Source organism: Mesitornis unicolor, unplaced genomic scaffold (assembly GCF_000695765.1).
Source record: "Mesitornis unicolor isolate BGI_N332 unplaced genomic scaffold, ASM69576v1 scaffold16816, whole genome shotgun sequence".
Lineage (NCBI taxonomy): Eukaryota > Metazoa > Chordata > Aves > Mesitornithiformes > Mesitornithidae > Mesitornis > Mesitornis unicolor.
In genome coordinates this window covers 1-21,844 of record NW_010193136.1, presented here as the reverse complement: position 1 = coordinate 21,844, position 21,844 = coordinate 1, and the positions used below count along the sequence as shown (strand labels likewise).

Genomic DNA, 21,844 nt, shown 5'->3' with positions numbered 1-21,844 from the left:
TAATCCACTCCATCCCAGGACCATCTGGACTGGGGCTGCTGCGAGTTCCCCGCCCTGCTGCAAGCTCCCCCCAGCACATGGCTGTTGTCCCAACCATCGCTTTTCAGAGCGCTCTGGGTCATGGTGAGTCACTCCAGATCCTGAGCTCTCCTATGCTTCCATGCAGAAGCTGATGCCTGAGTATGGTATAAACCCAAATTATTTAATATTGTCACTACTGCTCTGACACATTTCCTGCTTCTCTTCTTTACACCCATTTTGAGTGAGGAAAACATTTTGGCTGAGTGGAGAAAGACTGATGAGTTGTAGGTAGATGGCTGTATTTTCAGCTGGTCTGAGCTGCTCTGAAATCAGCTCAGCTGGATTCATTCACAGCAGATGAAAAATGGAGTTGTGGAGAAAGATGAAAAATGAGGGAAAGAAATCACCACCATAAACTATTCAGATTTCTACCCTAGAAAATTTTAAAGGGATCTTATCCACTACTGCCCTTCTTTCCGGGGCTGCTCAACCAAGTGTTTTCTCACATCAGTTCGTTAAAATACCTGAAAGACCCAGGGCATGTGCTTAGGCTCTTTCCTTGGAGGAAGAACAAACCCCAAGGCAGATGTGCTTCTTTGCATGCTGACTCAGTCCCTTCAGCTACGGTGAATGTAAAAGTTCCCTAAGCCCCATAGTCATTGACATCCAAGAAGGGAGAATGAATCCAAGAATTAAGGGCGCCCTGTGGGTTTTGATTGAAAGGGATAAGAAAAATCACCTCCTTTGCCATACCCTCCTTCAAAACCCTTTGAATCTCTGCCAGTTTCTAAGCTTGCTCTCTCCTCTGGAGATAAATCCACAACACAGCAAGTACAACAGGACGCGAGGCCACTAGACTTTTTCACTTAATGTGGCCTAACAAGAACAACTTCCTTATTTTTATCACCAGAGCACAGACATTTGGAGGAGAGATAAACAAACCAACCTGAACCCTCCCTGTCACTCAGCAACAGCCAGGCCTCAGACTAAGGCGCTGCCAGCCCGACAGAGCTGTAAGTGGTGTTTGGGCTCCTCCCTTCTCCTTGCACAGATCTACATCTCTGCACGGATCAGAGAGCTCCCTTCCTCCTCCTCACACACACAGACAGCGTTTAGGAGTGCAATGCACACCATACCTGCACTGTAGTTTACGACTTCAAGCGCCGGCTCTGAAAGGAAACAAAATGAGGGTGAGAAAGTGTTGGGCTGAAGAGGAGAGAATCCAGGACGTGGTAGGTTTGGCAATGATGAGATCCAGAGGCAGCATGGTTTTCCAGGGCCTGCAGGTTTTCTTTTCTCCTGTCAAAGTTTTCCCTCCCTGCATCACACCAAGAGTGTGTGATCAACTCTGTTTTGGTAGCAGATCTAAAGCACAGCACTGAATGGGCTGCTATGAAGAAAATCAACTCCATCGCAGCCAAACCCAGGACAAGTGCCACTCAGAGCACCTTCCAGTGTTTCCTGGTGAAATGAGAAGCCTTAGGATGCACATTTTGGTTTCAGGTAAGATTCTTAGTATGAAGAATTACTAGCTGCAGCTATTGTCATATTCAAAAGGAACATCTTAAATTAACAGTACTTAAGTAATTATCTGCTCAATTAAGTGGCTGCTTATGTTATGAAAAAGAGCTGTAAGTGTGATGCAAATACTCAGAATTTAGCAGTAGCAGCAGAAGAAAGTGCTGCTAGATGTTTTATGGTGACAGTCAGTGATAAATGCCTACCTGGTCCGGGCAAGACTTGGAATTGTATCTCCATACCAGCGTGAATATGATCAGACACATGACAGTGAAGCAGCCACGTCCCAGGGTTCCCAACCAACATCTCCACCATTTCAAAGGTCCCAGGGAACAGATCCACAACATCTGCTCTGTAGCTTCTGCCATTCTGTCAAAAGGAAGGGAGGCTGTTGTGCATCTTTTCAAAAAGAAAATGTCACTAGAGATCACTTCAGTGCTACTACATTTTTTAAAAGCTCAAAAACAGATTTCAAAGAGCAGCTCCAGGGCTGTAGCTGGGAAAGCAAACACAATCTGGTAACACTTAATCCTAAGAAGGGTTAGCTAGACACAACACAATACAGAGGCTCACTAAGTCATATCTGAGTGTGCAAAATCACATCCCTTTCCTAGTCGGGTGAGGTTGCTGTGGAGCCATTCAGGAAGTGCAAGTCCATCAGAGTCAAGCAAAAGTGATGGTATGGGTGGTCTGTTTCTGCTTTATCATCAGCAGGATACTCTTACCTTGTATATGAAGGTCTCGGCATGAAAATGGACCGTGTGGACATCAATCTCCTGACCCATTCCCAGCAAGTACCAGTTCACCAACTCACCCTGGAACATGGTCAGCCCAGGTAAGTTTGCGTAGAGCCTCCCATTGATGGCTGTGCAGTAAAACACAGAGAGAGCAGAAGAGGCTGTTACTGAAATGGGAAAGATGCTGAACCATCTCAGAGGAAGAACATGCAGGGCAAGTTAGATGCTACAAAGCTCATAGAGCAGTGCACCAGTGGTTAATGTCTTCCATATGACAATCTAGCAAAGGTCTGGCAGTCTCTCTCCAGCTCAACTACGTATCCACTCTGTTAACAGATAGAAAAAGGTAAATTAATTGCATCCAAGGCCATGCTGCAGCCCAGCTCAAATAAATCTCAAAAACTACCTCTTGCTGAAAACCTGCAGTCAGCCAGCAGAGGTGGTGGTTTCTAGAAGTCAAGATGTGTAAAAACAGCCTTTTTAGCCCAACGATAGGGAAATATGTCTATATATACACATAAATCTCCGAACAATTCACTTGCCAAACAACGAAAACAGGTAAATCCTGCCAACAGGTAACCCTGTCATTCTGTGTCTCATGCTGGCTGCACACATTACATGCTGATCACTTGTAAAGTCACTACACGGCAGGACTTTATTTCATAATTAGCACAGCAGGAAGGAATACTTCTTTGACTGCAAATCCAGGAAAGGGACCAAAACAGTGAGTGAGCTGAATGTGATGGCACACACATCACACTCAGATGACAGCGGAGGGAATAAGCCAGAAAGAGGCAGGATCTGAGGGCAGGAACACCGATGTTTTACTCCCAGACCTGCCATAGGCACTTTCTGTAGCCCAAAACAGGCATTCAACTTCAGTGTGTTGGTTTTGCTAGCTATAACACTGCGTTAACGATGATAACAATGGCTATGTGTATTTGGAGATTCTTTACATCACTGTACAAAACCAGTAGCAATGATCGTACATGTAACACAATTCTTCACTATTATTATCTCCACAACTGCCAAAGGACTTGTTTTGCTGAGAATACTTTAGAATCCAGATATAACATGGAGAAAAACTATCATAAATAGTATGTTAATTTAGAAAACCATGTTCACTCTACTATGGTAGCACTAGCTTTTTGGTAACAAGCTATAACAACTGAGCCATGTATTGCAGCTGCATGGGTCAATTCATTTGAAATCTAACATATTCTGATGGTCCTGAGATGAACAGAATGAAATTAGTCTGACAAGTTAATTTCACATTTGATTTTATATCCTGTCCGAGGTACTCAGACACAGAGATTAACCTCTCTAGCCCATATCTTGCTATTCCTCCTGACAGAGACAGCCATAACAATCAGCCTTCATTGTCAATTGAAGATTCGTGCCATATATGTGCTGTAATATTGAGAACAACAGGCAGTTTAATTCTGTCTGTGCCACTGACAACAGAATAGGATGAGAGGGCATTCACTAGGAGTCAGACTTTCAGGTTTTGGGTGGCTGACTACTTTATAGAGGTCACAGAGTCAACATTGACTTTGCATAGAGAGCAATGAGTGCTCAGGTGCCTAAACAGGCATTACCATGCATTTTGTTGCTTTCCACAAATTTGTCATCCAGCAGGTTGATCTCCTTGTGATTTCCCTTACTGTAATGTTCCACATTCTCCTCCAAGTACCAGGACTGATTTTCATCAAAAACCAGGAACAGCAGAGCAAACTCCCTCTTGATATCCTTCCTGATCCCATCAGATCTCAGTGTCCCTCTCCGGCAGATCTTCAGGGGTCCAATCAGACCGCTGTACATATCCTAATCAGAATGAAGGAGAAAACCTCTGAGGCAAGGACCTTCTCACTCTCTCTTTTGTACATCGTTCTTTGCCTTTCAGCAACCATATTTTCTGTTCTCTGCATCACCCACTTAAAACTAATGGTGCTACTGTGTAAGTACTCTCAGTGGTGAACATCAGCTATCAAAGCACGAGAACAGAGAGTCTACATGCTCTTATGAATGCAAATTCAAAAGTCATAAATATGAATTATAACAAAATATTCTCCACTCTGTAGCTGCAAAAACATCCTCAACTTGAGATAAAAAGGCAATGATGTCTGGGTTGAAAGTGATGGTTTATTGCAGGACCCTCCAGGTTGTTTCCCTGGGAAACCAGTGCTATGACAATTGATCCTAGCAATGCTCAAATCTTCCTGCTTTATCCATGGGGCCTAATTTTGGACAATTTCTGTCTTTCTCAATTAGCTCTATGGCTCTCACTGATAGAAATCATGACTTACTGGGAGATGTTCTCATATCTTGCAAATAACTGAAGAAAGGTTAGTGTCAAGGAGACAGTGGAACTGTTTTATGAAGGTTTGTGTTAGGAAAAAATAACTACAAACATTATGACAAATTTGGAGGATAGCCTCTCCCAGGAGAATGCTGGACATGTCACCAGGTGATTCTTCTACCTCTTGGCTGGGCCAATCTCTAAATTGTATCCAGCTCACGTTTTTTTCCAGAAGGGGTGAAAAAAAAAAAAATCGGTCTAACTGGGCTTTTCTGGCTCTAACCTCAATTTTACCTTTACTGGGTCCACCATGGAGTAGTAGATCCAAGGAACACAAGCTGAATCATTTGGCCCTGGACCAGATCTCTCAGGAACTTCCCATCGGTATGTCACAATGTCACCTGAGAGAGAGAAGCACCATTAACACCAGGGTGATACATTGACTTGCCAGTTTGCTGAACAGCAAAAAATGGAAGATCCTGTCTCCAAAGTGCAAATTCAATTCTGATTTTGTTGGACATTGCACTTTCCTTCCCCAGATGCTGAGGAGCAGGATGGAAGCTCCTCTCTCGCGAGCAGAGGGGTGACATGATGCACGCACTGGTATCAGCACAACTCTGGTTTTTCAGCCCAACTCCAGACCTTAAGGCTGGACCTGACCAAGGAAATTCCACTTCTCTCCTGTACAGATGGAGCTTGAGATGATCTTTCATCTTGCTGAAGTACATTTCTGCTTCTCATTCAAATTAATTTTTAAGATTACCATTTTGCAAACTAGCAATGCATTTCAGAAAGACGGGACCTGACTGAAAACACATTTGTTGCTTACACAGCCTGCACAAGGTCAAGGAGACCAAAAATTATACAAATTGCCATCTGGACTGTGAAACAAATTGGTCATTTCAGTCAGTGTCTTGGCAAGCAATTGTGCATTTCTCCTACTTCACACTATTTTCATACTATTGTGCACATCACAAAAAGTCCAGGTCACAAAGAAGAGGCGCAGACTCCCTCCATCATAGGCTGAGCTGTGAACTGCCATTGCCCTTCTTCCTCCCGCTGACAGCCCACGCTCAGGCTGCTCCAAAAGGTTTGTGCTCTGCTCAACCCAAAAGACAGAGCAGAACATGAACTCCCATACAAGTGATATCAATCACTGTGAACCTAAAAGACCAGCTATTGTTAGTTACAGTTCTCTACCATAAGAAAGCAAGTACATCCAAGTCTGCTTAAGGAAACCAGCCTACAGGCCAAAATCAGCTTCATAAGCCCATACAGGAACATGGCCGGGACTACGATGACTTACCAGGGTTTGCCACTTGTGGCTGTCCCGTCTCCCTTGCCAGCACCCCATGGGCGTGGATGGAGTAGGGTCGTGTGGCATTGTTCTTAAACACGATGTTGAGAATATCTCCCACCTCCGCCCACAGAAAAGGACCTTGAGATGGGAAGAACATACTCTTAAGACTAGCAAAAACTGTCAGCCTACCTCCTGAAGATATTTCCACCTCTCTCTCATCATCTTCTCCCCAGAGATACTCCCTTATAATATTTATGATGTTTCCCTCCCTCTTCTCTACCTTATCTCTACCTCCTAAGCAGAGAATTGGAGGTCAGTCCCAATTCAGGTAGGTCTTAGAAAACCAGACTGTGAGCTTCACAGTGTGGGAAATGAAGGTTGTTACGCATTTTACATGTGCCCAGTACAACTAAGGCTTGATTTCATCATGCCTTGCTGCTGGTTTCAAAAAACTGCGGTAATATTCAATTTGTCCTGACAGTGTCACAAATCAGAGCTGTAGGCTGTTTTTAATGGCATATACTGCCTCAGCCTTGCTGCTCTGGCACCACTAACAGTGCTGGGTTCATAACATGGAGCTGTGTCTCCACAGACGTCTATCGGTCACTGCAATGTGCTCCTCTGCTTCCCAGGGCCTGCCTGCTTTTGCGCCAAGAGCATTTCCCTCAGAGCTGCAGATTTTCACCTACATCTCAGACTGCTCTCTAGAAGCCAGCAGTTATTTCTGTTCCACAGTCAGAGAAATGCAGGTGTGAAAAATGCTTTGCCTGAAAGGAAGGTGGCATAAAGGCAGGCATGAGAACCCAGTTTTCTCTACCACAAGCTGTGTTGAAGACCCTCTTTCCTGCTGTTTCCAAAGCTGGCAGATCTGGACAGGAGACAGTCTGAATTTCTTCTCGCTTGCAAACACAGCAGACGCCTAAATATCTAGAAAGCCTTCAGATCACAGCTCTGAGCCACCAAAGGTCTAGAGTCCAAGTCCCATCACTGCGTGAGTGGAAGATGTACCCTCTGCACATATCCTTACCTAATATCCTTACCTAATATCCCTAGGTGTTCGTGGCCTTGAGGGTCTGGAATGTGCCATCAGTGTACTCCCTGTAAACGGCTTTCTTGTACTTGGAGCCAAGCAGTCCGTTCTCGTTGCTCAGAAATACATCAGCGTAGCTGAGAAATGCAGAATGAGTGCTGAGATACCCAAAAGCTCACAAGGAATAAACAGCTAACTTGTGGTAGGGGGTTCACTAGCTGAATGGGTTTCCCAGAGACCTGCTTTGGCTGCAAAGGTGGGCGCAGCGATGTGGGGCACGATGGCCAAGATACCCAACTGGCTTCACCAAGGTCTACCGAGAAGCTTTGCCAAATGCTTCTCCAAAAGAAGGGCTCTACCTCTCCGCAGAATGGTTGTGCCGTTCCCTCTCCCAGCTGCGGTCGGGTGCGTAGTCCCACTCCACCTCCTCTGCTGCAATGTAATACGTCCGCACCCCTCTGTAGTGACGGGCAGGAGCAGGACCGCTTTTTCCACACTCTGAAACGACGTAGCGTTCCCTCATCCCAGCCTGGTAATGATTGCTCGTCTGGCAGTAGATCTCAAAAATCCCTGAGGGAGGCAGTACCAACAAGGAAATCAGCTGTTTTCAGAGATCCCAGGAAACAGCTGCTTCCCATGCAGAGGTGGTGACGTGGCTGACACTGGTATGTGCTTTGTGTGTCTGGGTGTTTGTTTGGGGAGCTTGGTTGCCACAGGCCGAGATTAAAAGGGGTTGTTAGTTGGCACAACAAAGCCCTACACAAAAATAATCTCAAGAGGCTTTCTTACACAATAGCCAGCTTATTAGATGTGAAGAAACCAATGAAGTGACATAACTGTGCTACCACTGCTGAGATGCTGGTTAAGTAAAAGACCTGGCCTGCAAATGCCAAAGAGGAGGAGACAAATGAGCACTAAGACCATTACACTGTGTGAATGAGACACAGTATGATGTGCCTATCCCACAGACTGGGAAGACTGGGGTCTGTCATAAACGTGAATCTCTGCAAGCCATAGACAGGGGAGTTAAGTGCTGGGAATTGTGTACTTTAAATGACACATTTGCATGTTTCTGTGGGTCCCAGGAAGCTGTCCATCATGATATGTCCATCAGAGCTGTTACTACAAATGTTTAATAGGAACTGGCAGCCTAGAGAATCAGTCTGGGACAATATGGGACAAGATCCCGTATCTGCTGATATTTTCCAGAAACAGATACAAAGACAGGACCTATGGCCTTATAAACATGACCAAACAGGATCTAAAGCACAGCTCACCCTGTAAGAGTTCACACTGCACTAAAGAATCAGCCACAGGAGCAAACAACACAATGGGAGACTTTTCTTGCTGCTGAGTGAGATGTGCAGGCACTTACCCTTGTTATCAGGTTGCATGAAGGCAGTAGCAAATGTGTGTGGGAACAGATTGGCCGAATCTTTCCGCATCCCGTTCATCTGCAGGGTGTTTCCCTGGAACACAGCTCCGTGTACATCTGCTTCGCTGCCCAAGCCCAGAAGGTGCCAGGACACATTGTCTCCTTCACACACGTTCAGCCCAGGCAAGTTACCAAACATAAGTCCATTGATGGCTGCAAAGGAGAAAAGAATTAACTCGCTGCAGGTAGAGATCAGCCAAGAGATTTATTTTGTGCATACACTCTCAGAGGGCAGGCCTGCCAGAGGACACATAGCTTGCTTGTAATTCACCCTGAATATGCTCAGCACACACTCTCTGAGACATCTGTTTCTTGTCCCATGTCCCCCCCACTGCCCTTGGTGTTGCTTGATTTCAGGCCAATACAACACAGAATCACCCAGCATCCCAGCTCAGCCTTCAGGTGAACACCACCCCACGCTTTGCAGGTTCGCTCCCGCTGTGTGCAGAACAGCATTAGGCCATACCGTGCATCCTGTTTGACTCCTCGAAGCCATCATCCTTTTTCACAGAAGCCTCTTCCATTCTCAAATAGTACTTTATGTTTGCATTTAAATACCAGCTGAGGTTCTCATCAAACACACTGAAGAGAAGGTAGAATTCTTTGTCGATCCCTTTCTAAGATATAATCATAATGATGGCTGTCAGTGTTTAAAATGCATCAATTAACTATTCTTACAGCTAAAGTTATTTTGCCTAGCTCTCACGTTCCCCTTTATCTTAAAACCTGGTTCACTGAAGGCCAGGGCTCTGTCCCTTTACTAATCTTGAATGTTCCTCTCTTGTTCCACAAGGCACCACTTGTGGATTTTCCACGATATTTTACATGAGGAAAGTGATTAAAATTCAGCCAAGGATATGAAGTCATTGCCTCCTTGCCCCTGCACACCAACATTTAGGTGTAGATTTCATCGCCTGTCCAAACCAGACTAGAGATCAGAGCCTAGCCCATGAGGCAGGCTGCTGACCGTGTCCCAACCTCCTAACACACACCTGAATTGGGGATTTTTTAACAACCCCAAATCCTTGAAAACACTGATTCTCCTCAGAAACGCATTCCAAAGCCTGGTGTGTTACCCCACTGAAAGAATATCCCTGATGTTGTCCAGATTCTCATTCAGGTATCAGTTTCCTCACCTGCACCCTGGAAGACGCCCTGCAGAGAGGGATGAGCAATTCCCAGCCAGCAGCACACAGATGTATGAGGAGTGGCCATGCATTGTCCTTAATTAAGCATTAATTAAAGGGTCACCTAAGATTGTGGAGCCAGAATTGCTGCCCTGGGTGATTTTTCCTTGTCCTACCTTTCCAAGCAAGGCTGTCTCTGTTTTGTTTACACCCTTTCAATACCTGCAAATGTTTTACCATTATCACAGCTCCCTCATACAGTGGGCTGCATATATTCACAATCCTCTCTGCTTGGAAGATTCACATTTCCACTCTGTGTAAGATGCTGATCTCTTCTGCACTCCTAATTTAGCCACATCGTGCTGCATGAATGCAGACAGACTCCTGGAGGGAGGCTCTCCTGGCAGCTCTTTCCAGGCATTGCAGCCACTCCCTGATCTACACCACAAAGTAGGGAGGATGGCACTGGGTTGTTTTTCTGCCGCCTACTGTATTTCACAATAAGGCTCTGCTAATCTGCCTTGCACTTCCCCAGCATATTAATTTACTGCCTTCCCTAGACTTACTGCTGTAAGTAGTCTGTTCCTGAGTGAAATTCCAAGAGGAAGTTCTGCTCACCCCTCAGATTTCACCTCTCTTTCATCAAAAGCATAAAGACTGACATGGATTTTCACGCTTGAAAATGATCTTGCAGAAGAAATGAGGCTCACCTAACCCCCAAAGCATTATATCACTCAAGCAAACCACCTGAAAGTGAATATTTTTCAGTGTTTCTAAGACTGCAATGAATATTCCACATGGCTCTGAAAGCAGCCTGCTATGCAAGTCTCAGGACAAAAGTTACCTATGAAGACACATCCAAGGTGCAGTTGTTGAGCTGCATTTGTCTGAGTTTTAAAGCAGAGCCCAGAAACCATTTTGAAGGCAGCCCTTAGGAACCGAGAACACCAGCCATTCCCACACGAAACCTGGGCACCAGCTGTCCCAACGTTAACCTGCCTTGCAGCCTTGATTCTGTCCTCCTGGACTCACACTATTGTACATTTGCTTTCATTATGTTCCTTAACGTTTTGCTGGTGCTTCCTTTCTCGACAAGGAAACAAGCTGGTAAGAGCATGGAAGGAAATTCCCATTTACCTGTTTGTTGTTGTCATCCAAAGTGCCTGGCTTGCAGATGACCAGGGGCCCTACTAAGCCCGAACTGGAGTCTTTGGCAGGATTCGCAGCAGAGCTGTACATCCAGGTCAGGCAGGGAGGGTCGCTGGATGTGGGCCCAACGTGCTTCGGCACAGTCCAGCGGTACGTGAAGTTGTGCAGTGGTGGAACGGAAACCCCATTCTGGGACTGACCTTTAAAACAGAGATGGGCATGGTTATTCCCAATTAAATTCCCATTTAAATTCCCCCTGGTGCCATGGCAGAGATGGGCATTGTGATGGGAAATAACAAAACGGATCCAGCTGCATCTCTTGGACACATGTGGTTACCTAAGCTGGACTGCACTGGGCATGCTCCTCTGCTCACAGGATCTCAAACAGCTAAAAATGGTCTGAGCTTTGGTTTTCTTTGGAAAATAGCACCTCTGGAACCATACTCTCCCAGCACCCTCCCTGGGCACCAGTTCAGGGGGAAGTATCCTTCAGCGAGGCCTCAGGCAGGCTCAGAGGACCAGTCTGGCTCCCACCCCATAGGATATTCAGTCCTTCCTGGCTGCAGAAATTCCCTGGCACAGAGGAGGTATGGGCTGTGGAGCGTCACCACCACCGTTAGTGTTGAATTACTTGAGAAAAGAGAGTCACAAACCGTCATGGTACCACATCCCTCCCCATGCCTTCCCATAGGACACTCCATGAGGCTGGATGCTGAAAGGCCAGGAGGCTTTGTTAACAAACGTCACCAGGATGGTGTCTCCCACTTCAGCTTTGATCACTGGACCTACACAAAGAGCAGAGAGAGCAACGTCAGCAATGCAGCAACTCCCTGGGTCGCCAGGCAAACCAAAGAAGCCATAGTTGCCTTTCATCCAGGCTGAGGGGAGCAGAAGATGCACAAGAAAGGTGGACGTCCCCATGCTTTGGTACTGCCTGAGACCCTTCAGCCCTGACAGTAGGAGCAGGGGGCTGACAAGAATTGTCTTAAAGCATTTTGGGTCTGCTGCAGAACTCAAGGAAGAGGCTTCAGACCTTCACAGGCAGAGTAACAAAACAGACAAATGTGCCAAAATGCCCTCGTGAAAGGCCGTGTCTCTTGCCCACCTACCTGAGGACCCCTCAGCCTTCCAAGACAGAGGTCTGAAGTGTAAAGAGAAGTGGGAGATGCTCTAACCCCACCGCTGTCCCTGTAAGCCACTGCCCTGGCCAGCTAGAAAGAAGCCATGAGTCTTTACCATGTCTCAGTCCCCACTGGCCTGCAGACCCCCAGGGCCACAGACCACTCCTGACAGCCACAGGATGCCATGAAGAGAGCCAGGCTCCTGCCTGGCAAAACCAACATCTCTCATATGCATTAAACTCCACCAATTCAGTTTTATTCAGCTGCTTATACTTCCTTTTTGCCTCTCCCCACCATTCTCCCCCTCCCTCCCAACCTGCATTTTACTCCAGGTGCTCTTTCCTCCTGTGGCCTCTGCTGGGATTGCTGTTGCTAATCTCTGGTGTCATTAGATTATAACTCACTGCTGACGTAGGAAATTGGATCACACCTATGTGCTTCTACCATGTACGTCACAGCCTACATGCACCATTCATTTCCCTCTGTGAACTGTCTGTTTTCTTCAGTACTCTCACCTTTCTTCACCATCATCACTGTTACCTGGCTATAGCAGAGACAGAGCCCACTTCAGAGAGGAATCTTGCTGTGAGATAGTGGCGTTTGTAGTATGCCTTGAAGATGCTCAATCAAAAACATGTAACTGGGGGCTGTCACTGTGACCCTGTTTAGCTCTAGTTACAAATACAGACTGTGTCCCTCAGCCTGTACTATTAACTTCTGAAGATTACCCCAGCAGAAGAGTGGTTCTGTCTGTTCTACCATTCCACACCATGGCTCTGTTCCCCTCACTCTTAACTGCTGTGAAACACCCCCCTGTGCCACTCGCTGCACCAGAGGCGAGAGGACAGCTACAGCTGATGGCTGCTCCCAACATCAGCATCGTTCTCACTGGTACTGAAAGAGGACTTGTGTTGCTGGATGATTCCTACCGAGTATCCCAAGGTGTTTCTCCTCTTCCGACTGCTGCTTTTCCTCACGGAAGCTCTCATCAGTATATTCCACATACTTTGCCTTCCAGTAGACTCCCCCAATTCGGTAGCGGCTACGCTTGAAAAACTGTTCAGCTGGGCTAAATGCAAAAAGCAAATTTAAAAAGTCAAGTAATTTCTATGAAAATCGGTCCTGTTCTTCTCCTGCTCCCTCCCCACACCCCTCTGGCAGTGCCAGCAGCATCTCCAAATCAAGGAGCTTTTCAGACAAGGACAGCATCTCTAGTTTGGAACAAGCACAGCTTGTCTCTGCAAAGCCTTTTCATCCTACAGCCTCATCCACTGGCGCTGTTCAGGGAGCACCTCTGGCAGGCAGCCCTCTCCCAGCTCAAACAGCTGGGTTCAATGGCACGGGTCTGAACAGCATCTCTGTACAAGATATGCGAAAGAGGGCAGTGAACAAAACTGCAGTGCCGTAAATGAAAGGCAGTGCTAAAACACCAAGTTCTTCAGAGGCTAGGGGACAACTGAAATTATAACTGGGAAAAAAACCCCACGCAACAGCTGTAAAAAGAGATTAATTTCCTCCACCACCACCCTCTCCAAACACACCAACAGCCGTAACAGCCTCACAAGAGAGGCAGCTTAGTTACAAGGCCAGCTCACAGGACTAAGGAGCTTTCGGTTCTAAGGTCTGTCAGAGAGCTGCTGCGTGGCCTTGGGTAAATCATTAACTGCTCCACATTTCTACTTCTCCATCTGAAAGAGGTATTTCCTCTCAACAGCTTCACCAGGAAGGGAATGGCGGGGGAGGAAAGTCTTTGTTGCACTTAGCCAAAGTCTGAATGGGAAACCACTGCCCAACCACTATCGCAACCACCCAACATGTGGGATGGAGGGCTGTCATCCAGGTTGCTGCATCTCATTTCCTAGAAATTGCCTGTTATAGCAAGGCTGCACTGAAACACATCTGCAGGCTAGCTCTGCCACCCTGTGTCTGCTGCAAGACGTGCTTTCTTCATAGTTCATCAAATATACGGCTCTGTTTCAGATCAGGCACAGCAAGCAGAAACGAAGCCCAGAGACAAATGTGGCAGCTTGCTCATGTTCTGCATGAGCTGGGACTCCTGGACTTTGTGGGTAAGGCTATGAACTGCTCACAGTAGAGTCTAGCTGCAGCAGCCTACATTTCCAGACGGGGTGACCTGCCTTCCCAGGAAATGCACTCCACATGAATTGCTGCTGTGTATTTTGCCAAGAAAGAAATTCCACATTTTCCTCAGCAGTCCCCTCGACACAGACCAGAGCCCCCCAAACACTGCCTTGGCCCATCTTCCCTTCCCTCTTCCTTACCTGCCTGCCTCACTCAGCTGCTTCCCAGTGCTTTGGTCGAGCCCTGAAGGTCCGTAGTCCCACTGCACTTCCTTCGCAGCTATGTAGTATTTCCGAACTCTCCCTTCCAGGGTGGATGCCAGAGTTTGCCGAGAACAGGGACGGACTTCGTAGAATGCCGCCATCCCAGCTGTCCAAGACACGGTGGAGGACACACAGCCAGTTTGACCAGGCAATGAACAGAGTCCCACATTCCTACCACAAACTGGACATTCCTCCTTTGCTATCCCAAAAGGAACATGGCTGGGAGGTGGTTAGGTGGCTCCCACAGCAAGGAGTGCTTTGTGTTAGTGAGCAGAGATATTGTACCATGTACCATGCCAGTGCATCTCACAGGGCCTAGAGCTCTTAAGGCTCATCTTGGCTTTCAGCTGTACCAAACTTACTGTCTTTGCCACTGACCAACGTGGAACACCATCCAGTGGTACAAGTCATCCCCAGTAAGTCTGGCCTGCTCATTAATAATCAATCCACCCCAGTTTACACAAGACAAGGAACCATTCCATCCATACGGATGTTTTTAGTGGGAATGCTGCTCAAGGCACTGTCCTCTACCACACTGCACAGGACCACAATGGGAGAAAAAAAGGGAGGCCACAGAGTGCAAGACATACCCCAACCTCTGCCTTACCTTCTATGTGATCATTGACCTGACAGCTCAGTAGCCATCTCCCAGGGTTACTGGGGACCATATCTGCTGTAACAAAAGTGGCTGGGAAGAGGCTGGCCACATCAGTCCTATGGCCTCGAATGTTGAGCATTTCTCCATGAAAGTAGGCTGTATGAACATCTATTTCATTGCCCATCCCAAAGAGGTGCCATGAAACGTAATCACCAGCACACATCGTCACCTCAGGGAGGTTCCCAAACACATGACCATTAATAGCTGCAAAACCAAGCAAGTCAAAATCAGAGATTAGAAAAGAAGACTTCAGAGCTTCTGCCAGGAGGTCACAGTACAGACACATTTGGAGGATGGGCCTCACCAGAACTCATCTTCTTGTTCTGGAGAGCCCAGCTCCACAACCCATTCCTAAACCAAAGTGTAGTCAAAATCACTAAATAACTAACAAAGGCTCACTCAAGCCAAATATTAAATCAAAGTAACATTTCCTTTCTCTGGAGCTGTTGCACTGTCCCTGTGATGTTGTTCACCCAGCACACTGTCTCCAAGCTTGCTGTCTCCTTTCTCCCCCTCTACCCACTCCCTGGCACACAGCAGCAGAAAGTGCACTTCAAAATACCAGAGCACCAACACTCGAGGAGTGTCTTGGAGGGGTCAGTCGCTTCACAGCAGTGACACTGACCATGCATTTTGTTGCTCTCTTGAAATTCCTCCTCCTCTTTGTCTACAGAGCCTGGATCTGTGCAGAACAACGCGATGTTCTCATCCAGGTACCAGCTTAGGTTCTCATCCACCACACTGAACATCAGAAAGAAATCAATGTCCACATCCTGGCGTCTCTGAGAACTGCCAGTCAGTATTCCTATGGTGAAAGGAGAGATGAATGAATACCCACCCATGCAGAAATGCAGACATCGGTCAAAGGATTAAACCATGAGTAGAAGAGTAACTCACATTACACAATTCAGAAATACATGCTTTCTCCACCATCCTAGTGTCTTCTCATCCTATCCTTGTTCAAGTCACCACAAAACCTTCACAGTACGAAACTGCAGCCCTCAGCTGCTTTCTTTTGGAGTTTTTACCTTTTTTGCAGGTAAGTAATGGCCCAATTAATCCAGATGCTATGTCCCTTGGTGCATCAATATGAGAGTGGTAGATCCAGGTCAAGCAGTTTGGGTCATCAGCAGTTGGGCTGTGATCTTCAGGGACAGTCCATGTATAGGTGTAATTCCCTCCTGGGAAAACAGCATCATCCTTCTTCTGATCCTGGGGGGACATATCAGGATACAGGGATCCTAGAACAATTGAGCAATCACAACATCCATTCAAGAAGAGCAGAGATGTCCACACACGTAACCTTATACTGAGCCGCTCTCACTCCGTAGAGAGCTGCACGTATATACTTGGGCAGCAGATTTCAAAGGGGTCTCACCATCCCAAGGCTGAAATAGCGCTTAATCATCATTCTCTCAAAGAGAAACTGAGGCACAGAGCCATTGTAAGGCAATTTGCCCAGGAAACATGTCAACACAGAGTCAGAAAGACGATTCCCATTCTGCCCAATGCTACTTTGCCTTCAACACTGCAATGTGCCACAGCTTGCCTCTCTACAACCTCCAAGGTTTGCTCATACAGAATTTCTTTGGTCTCCAACTTCATCATTTTTGTGAACTCCCTGAAGCTCATAACACTCATGATTCTTCCCTACAGTACCTCAAATAATGACTGTACCTCTTCTCTTCTGCACCACTCTTGCACTAGCAAGCTTTGGAGGTTCTTCTAAAATCAATAAATCTGAGCTGTGTGTACTGTAATGCCCAGGCCAGGAAACTACTCCCAGACCCAGGAAACTGCTAACTTAACATGAACACTTAATTGAACCCTTAATTGAAGTGCAGCCACTTTCCAGCAATACAGCTTTGGGCTAGCCACGTCTGTGGCTTTTTCAGACATCTCTCCCTCAGTGCATAGTCCCAAGTTTCCACTAAGAAAAATCTGCCTCCTTTATGGCCATGGGTCATTTACCTTCAGAGTCCTTTTCGTAGAAAACACCATGAGGATGGATTGTATACGGTCGACTTGCAAAATTTTTTAGGTGTACTTTAATGGTATCCCCCACTTCTGCTCGGATGACAGGCCCAAGGAACCCCAGCCAGCCAGGTTTGGGAATCTCAGTGGCGTACGTGGAGTCGGTGTATTGCTTATAGACAGCTTTCTTGTACGTGCTTCCCACTCTGTCTTTACTAGGCTGGAGGTATGTTGAGGCCTTACTGTTAAATTCAGAAAAGGGAAAGGCACCATGAGTCATGCATTGCATAAAGCAGCCGGTCAGTAACACCATAGAGCGACGACAACGACACACAGCTTCCCCAGGTAAGCCCAAAAGCCTTTCCATTACAGAGGATGTTATTTCATGACCAGACAAACTGCACTCCAAAACTGTGCAGTGCAAAGGAGGAATGGGAAGGGTGGTGCTTCTCTGAGAATCCAATATGGACAGCACAGGGAACACCGAAGTCCTTCTCACGTCTGCTTCAGCCTTCACTGGGCTTTTAAAAACTCATGTCAATGTCTTTGTGGCATTTGCAGATAAATCACAAGATTGAGACGCGGTGGGATTGGGGGTGGAAGTCTCCTGAGCTATCTGGCCAAAATTCACAGTCTAAAAGATGATTATTTACTGAACAGATTCTGAATCATAGAATGGCAGACAGGTACGTAGCCAGCACGTAACCAGCTTTCAGAGTTAAAACGTCATGCAGGTTCTAAAGTTCAATGCAGGAGTATATTTGCTCTTTATGGCTAATTCTTAGCAGATAAGAGATGAATTACCATCCAGGTATTAGTGGGACTGGCCTAAATGAAAGCTGAGGTTACTCCTCCCCTTTCCGCTAGTATCAATGACCCCACAGTAATAAAAGTAGCCCTGAAATACAGTGTTTTAACGTGTATCCACGAAAGGTGAACAGCTAAGACCAAAACATTAAGACATTATTAAACATTAGACTGCACAGCTAGAGCCCAGCCTCTTGCAAAGTCATCCCTGCAGCCACTATTAGAAAAGAGTTTACAGATAATTCATACTTCATTTCACTGCCTCTTCTTTCCCCTCACATAGTCCATTTCTTTCCAACAAAAACAAATCCTTCAAGCATTTTACTACCTCTGTCATTCATATCAATATCACATCCTTTTCTTATTGCCAGCAGTTTGGTTTCTGCAATCATTGTACAAGTACGTCCCATTAGCTAATTGCTTGCAGTGACAGAACAGTTTTTGGACCGCTTCTAAGTTTAATGGCCTTGAATTTAATTTCCTTCTCTTCATGTATTATGGGAGAAAGCAAACAAAAACAACTGCATTTGTTATCACTGCGGGAGCCTGCGATAACATCTTTAATAATCCTGAATTTTGTGGGGTTTCCTTTTCTGTGAACTAATTTAAGTCGATTCAGCATGTCCAGAGAACAGAGACTCTTCCATGCTAAACTGACAGACCTTGATGTTTTTCTCTGAACCCCTCCTAATCCTGCTGTGCTGTTTCTGAACGATACATATAAACCCAAGTGTTCTTTATTATGGAGGGGTAAATGAATGAAAGTGGGTCAAGAAATACAGGTTATCTGCCATAGAAAATGGGGGGTGGGAGGGAGCACAAATGCCTTTAAAAAACCATGGAAAACTATGCCAAAAAACCCCCAAACAACCAAAACCAAACCACTGAAGAAAAGGGTTTGCTGTTTTGAGAACTAAAACCAAAACTGCTTTTTGCAGTGACTCAATAATTACTGCAGTTTCCAGATTTACTTTTGCAACAAAAACAAAAACATTTCTCAAATAACCCCTAACATTTCATGCAGGAAGTTCTATTAAGTCGAAGGCTGGCAATTCCATTGAAACAAAAAACAAGGCAGCTTTGTGAAGTCATTTAGAGCAAGGTGACAAGTCATCATGCCTCAGGATACACCAGCTGATCGCCAGCTGGAACCAGAGAAAATGAAACCCGGGGGCAGAGCATTGCACAACATGCTCTATTACAGGGTATGTGTGCTTCCCTCCCGCACACAGGCGCTGTTGCTGGATGCTCCATTAAACTGACCACTCGTTTTCCCACTGATAGAGTTTCTACAGCCCTACAATAAAACAAGTTAAACATTAAGCTCATAAAGATCACACATCCATCAGATCGTGCCTCGTGCTTAGATGCCCTGGAATACTTGCATGAAATTACTCACAAAATTAATATTTTAAGCCTAAATTCTTACAGAACTACACGTACGGGTTATGTGCGATGGTTTGGTTGGCGAGCACGTTCCTCCCTGTTGGAGCATAGTCCCAGTTCACCTCACGGATGCCCAGGTAATAGACTCGGGTGACACCTCCAGCAAACGCGGGCGACAGCTCGGGGATGGAAAGGAGCAGCAACCAAAATAAACCCATCCTAGCCTGGAGCGGAGGCTCTTTTGGAGGTTATACCTATTTGGGAGTAAAGAAAAACAAAGGTAATGAAACAGAAGTAGAATATGACCACATGGTTTGAAGCTACTGGACATCAGTCCCGAATACCAAAACAGTTTGATCAACCTTTTGGGTTTTTTCTTTTGTCTGTAGTGCTCTTCCAAAGAGCCATGGGCATGGGAATTTCAAGAGACTCATTTTTCACCACCTCTGATGTCTCAAATCATCTTACAGGACCACATACAAAGCTCAGGGAAATAATCCTGAGCGAGTATCTTTACACTTTAAACTCTTGCCAAGATGTCTCTGTTCTGCTAAGCCACCTGAGGAAGCATGATTTAGTCACTAGGAAATAACTTTAAATTTTAACTTCTTTAAAGATTGCTCTTAAAGAGTGGTTCTCTGCAGTCCAGGGAGTGCATCTCAAATGGGCTGCACAAAGCTTTTTGCTTAGTTTAGTCCATTAATTTTCCCCATGATTTAGATCACAAAGTAATGAGTGTGAATAAGCACCAGAAATACTCTCAAGTTCAGAGACCCAGGGCAAGTTGCAGAAATTGTCTGAAATAATCAAAATACAATTTTGTGAATACAAGTTCAAAGAATTACCTGTATGAAGGAGAAACTGATGCAATATGGGGCAGCAGAATTACACCAAAGGATAAGAAAATAGCTTAGGGTTAAAATGGAAGACAAACTAAACAAAAACCCACAGGAAAATGCTTAAGAAAGATCTCATCCAGTGATATAAATAACAAAGCTGGAAGTAACCAATAATCAAGCTGTCATCTAAAATATGTCTCTCAAAAGCTGCACTTTTAACAGCAACTTAAAAAAAGTTCAGCAGAGGGAAACAGAAAACGAAAGAATTAGAAAAATGTGACCTAGCACTTAAAGCGATCAGTTTGCTTTAACTTCAGAAAGAAGGGGATAGTGACAAAACACCACCTTAAACACAGAAAGGATTTTTAATCATAGAATCACAGAATTATGACGAGATTTTCAGTATTTGTTCTCCCCTGTCTCTGGTAATAGCAACATGAATGTATCTGGTTTATTTGCAGCAAAGCTGGATATTCTGTAAGCTCTCAGCTAGCACAGCATCGCACTGGAACAGCTTCCTCAGAGCAGCTGTGAAATCTCTTACCACATCTGACACCAAATACACAGGATTTAACCCCAGTACATGGCAATGGACTGGATATCAATTCAGATCACTTCCAAACCTGTATCTCTCACATCCAAACACACTGTGCTACCCTAAGAAGCTAACGATAATCAAGTATTACTGACTCCAAGCAATAATTAAATTGAGAATTTGAGAGAAAGCAACTCTCAACTTGGAAGAGCCTCTCCCTCCTTTTTTTAAAGGGTTCTCTCTAAATCCAAGGTGGTTTTGATCCATCAACATGGTACAGCTCTGCTCCACCAGCAAACCCTTTGGGAGGTCCTGGTCACACACTCGGATACAGAGCAGCCCCTTCCCCATGGGAAGGAGGCGAAACCTCCTGTTCTGCCAGCACACACCCTGCTGGGAAGGGCACCGGGATGCTCTTGACTCAGCCAAAAAGCAGCCTTCTTGTCAACGGGGGTCAAAGTGTGCGGGAGCAGCTTTCCGGGGTGCTCGAGCACCACAGCCACTGAACCCAGGGAGTCAGTGTGGGCTGATCTTGATACCCTCTCACATTAAGGGTTTTTGCAAGCAATATCAAATCCTAGGAAAGGGCAAAGCTTAGACTTTATACCAAGAGCGAGCGGCAACTCTTAAAGCTGGTTGTGCAAACTGCCTCCTGAGACCGACCCCCACTGCTCCTACATGGCCAAGCCTCTGCTCACCACATCAAAGCTTCGTGCTGCAGCACCAATAAACTCATCAGATAAATCAGGCATGACCAGAAACTAATCCAAACGCCTTGTGAATGTGCTCTGAAAAAAAAATCAAGGACAAAGTCTTCGGGACAGCCTCACTAAGGCTTTACACAAGTCCTGTCTGGTCTCAGGCTGGAGTTTGAACACGACATTGTGCATATATCTGTGGTAATCTTAGAAAATAGCAAAACAACATCCCTCAATAAAGATTCACCAGGCTGGATTCATCCTGTTCTCACAGTCTCTTTCCAGCAACTAACCACCACTTAGTTACTCTGTCTATGCAAGGCGAAGCAAACTGCTCTTAAATTCTTTTCAAAAGCTAATTTTCCTTTGAAAGATATGCCTTGATTAAGAAAAAAAGAAGCAATAAACAAAATCTGTATTACATTTATCCCAGAACCTTGATACTTTACACCAAAATCGTTACTCCCAGGACTTTCCTTTGCCGGTTCATGAACACGAATGGACAATCAGATTTCAGGCTATTTAGTGGCGAACCATTTTATCACGGAGACAGGCTGAACGCAGGGATCTTTCCTGACACCCGATTGCTGAGAAACCATTGCCCAAAAAAGAAGGGGGGGGAAGAGTTAACTGCACGAAGGACCCCGTTTCACCCCTTACTTGCGAAGCAGCGCCGGGCGCGGGCTCTGCCGAGGGGCGACAGCGTCGGCCGGGAGGAGGAGCGAGGATGCGCCAGCACCGGCGGGGACAAAGTCTGGGCTGTAAATGGGCGCTGCCTCGCCCCGGCGGGCGGGACGAGACCCGGACCCGGCCCACGGGGCCCCAGCCGCCCAGCGCCGCGCCCCTCGCTGCCCTCCTGCCCAAG

The 21,844-nt window shown here is 46.0% G+C and overlaps 1 protein-coding gene across 1 annotated transcript in view; it reads right to left on the bottom strand.

The window, feature by feature from the left end:
* LOC104542898 (hephaestin-like) overlaps positions 1 to 19,125 on the bottom strand; it is a 19,558-nt gene extending 433 nt beyond the window's left edge. Inside the window, 20 exon segments of the mRNA XM_010187361.1 lie at positions 1,158 to 1,190; positions 1,746 to 1,908; positions 2,265 to 2,404; positions 3,875 to 4,100; positions 4,870 to 4,976; positions 5,882 to 6,013; positions 6,916 to 6,936; positions 6,939 to 7,042; positions 7,265 to 7,475; positions 8,281 to 8,493; positions 8,807 to 8,957; positions 10,605 to 10,816; positions 11,270 to 11,401; positions 12,667 to 12,806; positions 14,020 to 14,188; positions 14,690 to 14,944; positions 15,366 to 15,545; positions 15,769 to 15,981; positions 16,712 to 16,956; positions 18,965 to 19,125. Of these exon segments, the coding sequence (XP_010185663.1) occupies positions 1,158 to 1,190; positions 1,746 to 1,908; positions 2,265 to 2,404; positions 3,875 to 4,100; positions 4,870 to 4,976; positions 5,882 to 6,013; positions 6,916 to 6,936; positions 6,939 to 7,042; positions 7,265 to 7,475; positions 8,281 to 8,493; positions 8,807 to 8,957; positions 10,605 to 10,816; positions 11,270 to 11,401; positions 12,667 to 12,806; positions 14,020 to 14,188; positions 14,690 to 14,944; positions 15,366 to 15,545; positions 15,769 to 15,981; positions 16,712 to 16,956; positions 18,965 to 19,125 (3,208 nt within the window).
* Between the last annotated feature and the right edge of the window lie 2,719 nt (positions 19,126 to 21,844).